The 5200-nt window shown below is 34.2% G+C and overlaps 1 protein-coding gene across 1 annotated transcript; it reads left to right on the forward strand.

Moving 5' to 3' along the window:
* Window positions 1–1427: 1427 nt before the first annotated feature.
* LOC18009812 (WAT1-related protein At1g60050) lies at window positions 1428–3347 on the forward strand. The gene is made up of 7 exons (XM_006392128.2): window positions 1428–1630; window positions 1736–1798; window positions 2012–2128; window positions 2244–2502; window positions 2597–2755; window positions 2838–2989; window positions 3179–3347. The coding sequence occupies exons 1-7, from the start codon at window positions 1428–1430 to the stop codon at window positions 3345–3347; spliced, it is 1122 nt and encodes a 373-aa protein (XP_006392190.1).
* Window positions 3348–5200: the final 1853 nt, after the last annotated feature.

Genomic DNA, 5200 nt, shown 5'->3' on the forward strand with positions numbered 1-5200 from the left:
CAAATTCAAGTCTAACATTATTTTATTTAGATTTTTTTTTGTTTAATATGGGGATTTCATATTGATATTTCAGAACTTTGGTTTGAAAGACCGTGATTGAGATTAGGGCTTTCATATTGTTTTATTTCGCAAAATCGCTCTGAGCCTCTGCCTATAAATAATGTCTTTGGAATTTCTACATTTTTTTGTTTTATATCTCTAGCTAGTCACCTAAATAATACTCCTTCAGATTCACTACTAAGGTCATTCTACAATTCTTTACACGTATAAAGAAAGCATCTCTTCTATTATATAAGATTTTTATGTTAACATTGGTAAGTTTTAGAAATGTATCTTTGAATGTGTAAAGAATTGTAGAATTGTCGACAAAAAAAACAAGTTGTTAATTTCCACAATCACATTGTTTATTTCTTAAAATAGAATTGATTTTCTTTCTAAAATCATATAACAGTTTTTTAACTGTTCCTTCATAAATCATGTTAAACGACAATGAAACAATGCAGCTCACACGTTAGCTAAGAGAGGTCCCCTGAAAAGTATCTTTAATTCGGTTTTATTTGTCCTCCACGTAGGTTAACCAATATTTTGTATTCAGACTATATTATTTCAAATTAATAAAATTCAATTTCATGGAAAAAATGATCTAATTTTCTATTTAAGTTTCTATAGATCAAAGCTGATCAAAGCTGATCTTGCATATTGATAATTCAAAAAAGTTTTGTTTTTGCAATTTTCTCTTCTGATTACACAAGAAACATGTTCTTCCACATAAAGTGCTATTCTAACAAAATAATTTATTCTAAGTAAACAATTTATTTACTTTAAATCTTTGCATTGGTTTTTTTCTAGTAATTATTTTTTAAATAAGAAAATATAGTATTTTGTTTATATTTTGCAAGAGATATTATTTTTATTTCATAAAATTGTGTATATATAATTTGTAAATTATGTTTTATGATATATTTGAAATGAATACTTCTTTTGTAGAAGTACCAAATATTGCATGGAATGTTGCATAGAAGATTTCAAACTAAAACCAGTCAAAGCTTGTGTAATTTTTCTTTTCTATCGGTAATTTTATGTCGTCCAAAAAATTAAACAATTTAGATATATAAGTGTAAGAGTTGAGGCGCAACGAATAATTATTAGCTTATCTCCTCTCGAAAGGTTAACCCTCTTCTGCATTTGGCCTTCCATTCACATGGAAACAAACGACACACATATATAAATATAAATGAAGTCACAAAAATATTTCATTACAAGACAACCCTAACACAGTTGTGATGTGGACTTAGTCTCTCATCTTCGCCGAGAGAGAGAGATTAAGAATATTCGACTCTTATTGGCCTATATATATTTTGATACACACTTTGGTGGTCCTAGGCCGTGCATTATCGACATATTATTTTATAAGCCACACACACCATATGGGATTAATGGATGCAAGATGGGAAACCATAGTTCCATTTATAGCTATGGCTTCCATGGAGGCATGTACCATTGCACTCACCATCTTGGCCAAGACCGCATTGACCGATGGCATGAGCCCTTTTGTGTTCATCGTCTATACCAATGCTCTTGGCTCTCTCCTTCTCCTCCCTTACTCTTTCTTCTTCCATAGATATGAAAGGTACGTTTCTAAAGTGCATGATTGTTCTATAAGGTACGTGTCGATGTCTTTTTCAATTTGAGTGTTATAATGATCACATGATGACATGTTCTAATTCGCATGCAGGGACGATGAACCGTTCCTCACGAAGCCTTCCCTTGTTCGTATCTTCCTTCTCGGTTTTACAGGGTTAGTTTAAATCTCTATCTTTATGATTTTATGTCTAACCTACATACGATTAATTTTTACGGAAAAAAAAAACACACAGACACATACGATTGATTGATATCTCCATTTGCTCCTATTTATCTCCCAGATTCTGATCAAAAATTTTAAATATATATTGAGTTTGTGTAAGATTTTAGGTAATAAGATCATTTAATCAATTAATTTCTTGAACAGGGTGTTTTTGTACCAAAACTTGGCATTTTTGGGGCTAAGTTATAGCTCTCCAATTGTGGTTTGTGCCATGGGCTTGCAATCACCTGCTTTCTCCTTCTTGCTCTCTATTGCTCTTGGGTAAACCAATTACTTAAATTTTTGACTTTGGGTTTTATTATTCATTTATAACTCAATTCTAATTACAATTTCTTCTTCGATTTTTTAAAATATTTGAAATATAATAAACAAATAGGCAAGGAGGGTTAGGATGGGAATGTAGAAGAACAAAAGGAAGAGTGATAGGCACGTTGATATGCTTCACAGGAGCCTTTGTAGAAGTTATGTACTTAGGCCCTTTTATTAGACCTTCTCCTTCTTCAACTCCAAACTCCAATTTCCTCACTACAATCTCACACTACTTGACTTTCTTCAAGAACTCTGAGAATTGGGCTCTCGGCTCTCTCCTTCTCGCATGCGCCACCTTCTCTATCTCCATCTGGAATATCATACAGGTAATCAAAATTCTTTCAAAATATATTTTTCAAAAAAATATGCCTACAAGTTTCTACTATTAATTAGTTTTTTTTGTTGGTTTCGGTATATCAGTTGGATACAGTCCAGAAGTATCCTCAAGTGATGAAAGTAGTGTCTGCCTATAGCGTAGCTGGGACAGTCCAATGTGCAATCTTCTCAGCGTTCATGGAGCCAGATATAAGTGCATGGAAACTTGAAAATAACATGAATCTATATCTTATTATAGCCACGGTACATATATATGATCATATATTACATATTCCTTTGATTTTGGGGTTTTCTATAGTTAATCATAATGTTCATTTGTATATAGGGAATATTTGGGAGCATAATAAGAACAAGTGTTCAAGTGAAGTGTTCAAAAATGAAGGGGCCTTATTACGTTCCATTATTCAAGCCCTTTGGGATCCTTTGGGCTTCCATTTTTGGCACTAGCTTCTTTGTCAATAGTCTTCACTATGGAAGGTAAAAATAATTTAGAACACTTATATAAACTACAAAGAGAGTCCCCATTCTATTGTTGATAACGTTAATTTTATGAAGAGATTTTGGATTTAATATTAAGTAAACAATTGAATTTAGTTTGGTTTTCATATCAAATTTTTGGTTAATTCGGATAGGTTTGATTTATTATGTTGAACTTCTTGTGAACAGTGTGTTAGGAGCAGCAATAGCAGGAGCTGGATATCTATTGATAATGTGGAGTCAAGTTCAAAGAGATGATCAAAAGGGAACGGTGGAGGAAAACAATAATCATCAATTGGATTCAGATGATCAGACAACTCCACTTTTGCTCGGAAATGGCGATGTTGATCAAGTGTAATCCAAATGGACTGTTTGCAAATTAGTTTTAGTTGTGATATATATAACATGAAGGGTAAGTAAATCGAAGGAATTGAAACAAACATACAAAAAGAAGTAGAGTGTGAAAGAAAACAATTATATATCAATGTCTTGTAACTCTTTTTTATGCGAGGAGTGTATCAAAGTCTACATTTTTAAGGGAATATGAGTTATATTTTTGTTTTCGTTTTTAAGGGGAATATGAATATGAGTTAGGGTGTGAAAGAAAACAATTATCAATGTTTTTGTGCAACCTCAAATGTGGAGTAATTAGGGAATACATGCCAGTTATACGAAACCACCTGAAGGTCCATTTCTATGATAGTGGGTCTCAGTCTACCAATGGAATGATGCAGCTGAACTAATGTTCCAGATTAAAAAATTTGCACAAACATTGAATTTAGACAATACATGTGTGAGATTTATAGAAAAGCAGCGGATTAAGCAAGAATATAGAGAGATTAAGATGAGATTAATGAAGAACTAAAGAAAAGAAGAGATAACCAAGAGTTTTAGAGAGAAACAGGTGTATTATCATTTTCTTAGTTCTATAGAAAACGGTTACAAACGTTTAAAATAGAGAGACAAAGAAAACCCTAACACATATGGGCCACCCTTTACAACTGTTGGGTTTATCTAAATGGGCTTACTAAATACCTTATAAAACCTTATAAAGTCTTATAAAGTCTTATAAAATCTTCTAAAGTCTTATAAAGTTCTAGCTGAACACTTCACATTGGTTTCACATCAGAAGAGGTGAGAATGATCCATCTTGTTTAGCACTCCCCCTTAAGCTAAGTCCTAAGGAAGCTGGAGACTTAGCTTGGAAGTTAGGAGACTCACCTCATTAAAAACCTAAGTATGGAAAACCCAATGGGACAAAACCATACTTAGGAAAAAAAAGTATGAGCCATTCACTTAGGGGATTCCAAGCATTGGAGGTTCATGAGTCCTAATCTCTTACTGATGTACTCCAAGGTCTTCAGAGTTGTAGATTTGGTGAAGATATCGGCTAGCTGATCTGAACTCCTTGTGTAACATGGAAGAATGACCTCAAGCTCCATCTGTTCTCTAACTTTGTGGCAGTCCACCTCAATATGCTTAGTTCTTTCATGGAACACCTGATATGAGGCAATGTGGATTGCGGATTGGTTATCATAGTGCATAGTGATCGGCTTTGAGGACTCTATACCCAGATCCGGGAAAAACATCTTCATCCACATCAGTTCAGTTGTAAGTCTCCTCATGGCTCTATATTCAGCTTCTGCACTTGAACAGGCCACAACCTTTTGCTTCTTGCTCTTCCAAGTCACTAGGTTTCCTCCTATAAAAGTGCAATAGCCTGTAGTTGATCTTCTATCTGTTCTATCACCAGCCCAATCAGCATCAAAATAGCCCACTATCTCTGAGCTCTCATTGCATCACATCCATATTCCTTTCTCTAAAGTTCCTTTGAGATATCTCAGGATGCGGTTTACCATATTCCAATGATAAATCCTTGGGGCTTGCATATGTTGGCTTACCTGATTCACAGCAAAACACAAGTCAGGTCGAGTTATTGTGAGGTATATAAGCTTACCAACTGTGCGTCTGTATAGCTTGGCATCGTTAAATAGGTCAGCTTCATTCTCCCCCTGTTGGTGAGCCTTATATGCGTCCTCCAATAGCGTTCTTGCTGGCTTTGCATCCTCTAAACCTGCTTCATACACAAGGTCACGACTATACTTTCTTTGGGACAAGAAAAGACCCTCTTTAAATCGACATACTTCAATCCCAAGGAAGTATTTCAGTTCTCCAAGGTCTTTAATATTAAATACTGAATGTAAATAAGCT

This window comes from Eutrema salsugineum, unplaced genomic scaffold (assembly GCF_000478725.1).
Source record: "Eutrema salsugineum unplaced genomic scaffold, Eutsalg1_0 scaffold_8, whole genome shotgun sequence".
NCBI classification, from domain to species: Eukaryota; Viridiplantae; Streptophyta; class Magnoliopsida; order Brassicales; family Brassicaceae; genus Eutrema; species Eutrema salsugineum.

Bases quoted from the DNA above. Each gene is read 5' to 3' on its own strand.
- LOC18009812 (XM_006392128.2), top strand. From the start codon at position 1,428: ATGGGATTAATGGATGCAAGATGGGAAACCATAGTTCCATTTATAGCT. The intron at 1,631-1,735 runs GTACGTTTCTAA...ATTCGCATGCAG, and splicing joins TTCTTCCATAGATATGAAAG to GGACGATGAACCGTTCCTCA. The intron at 2,129-2,243 runs GTAAACCAATTA...ATAAACAAATAG, and splicing joins TTGCTCTCTATTGCTCTTGG to GCAAGGAGGGTTAGGATGGG.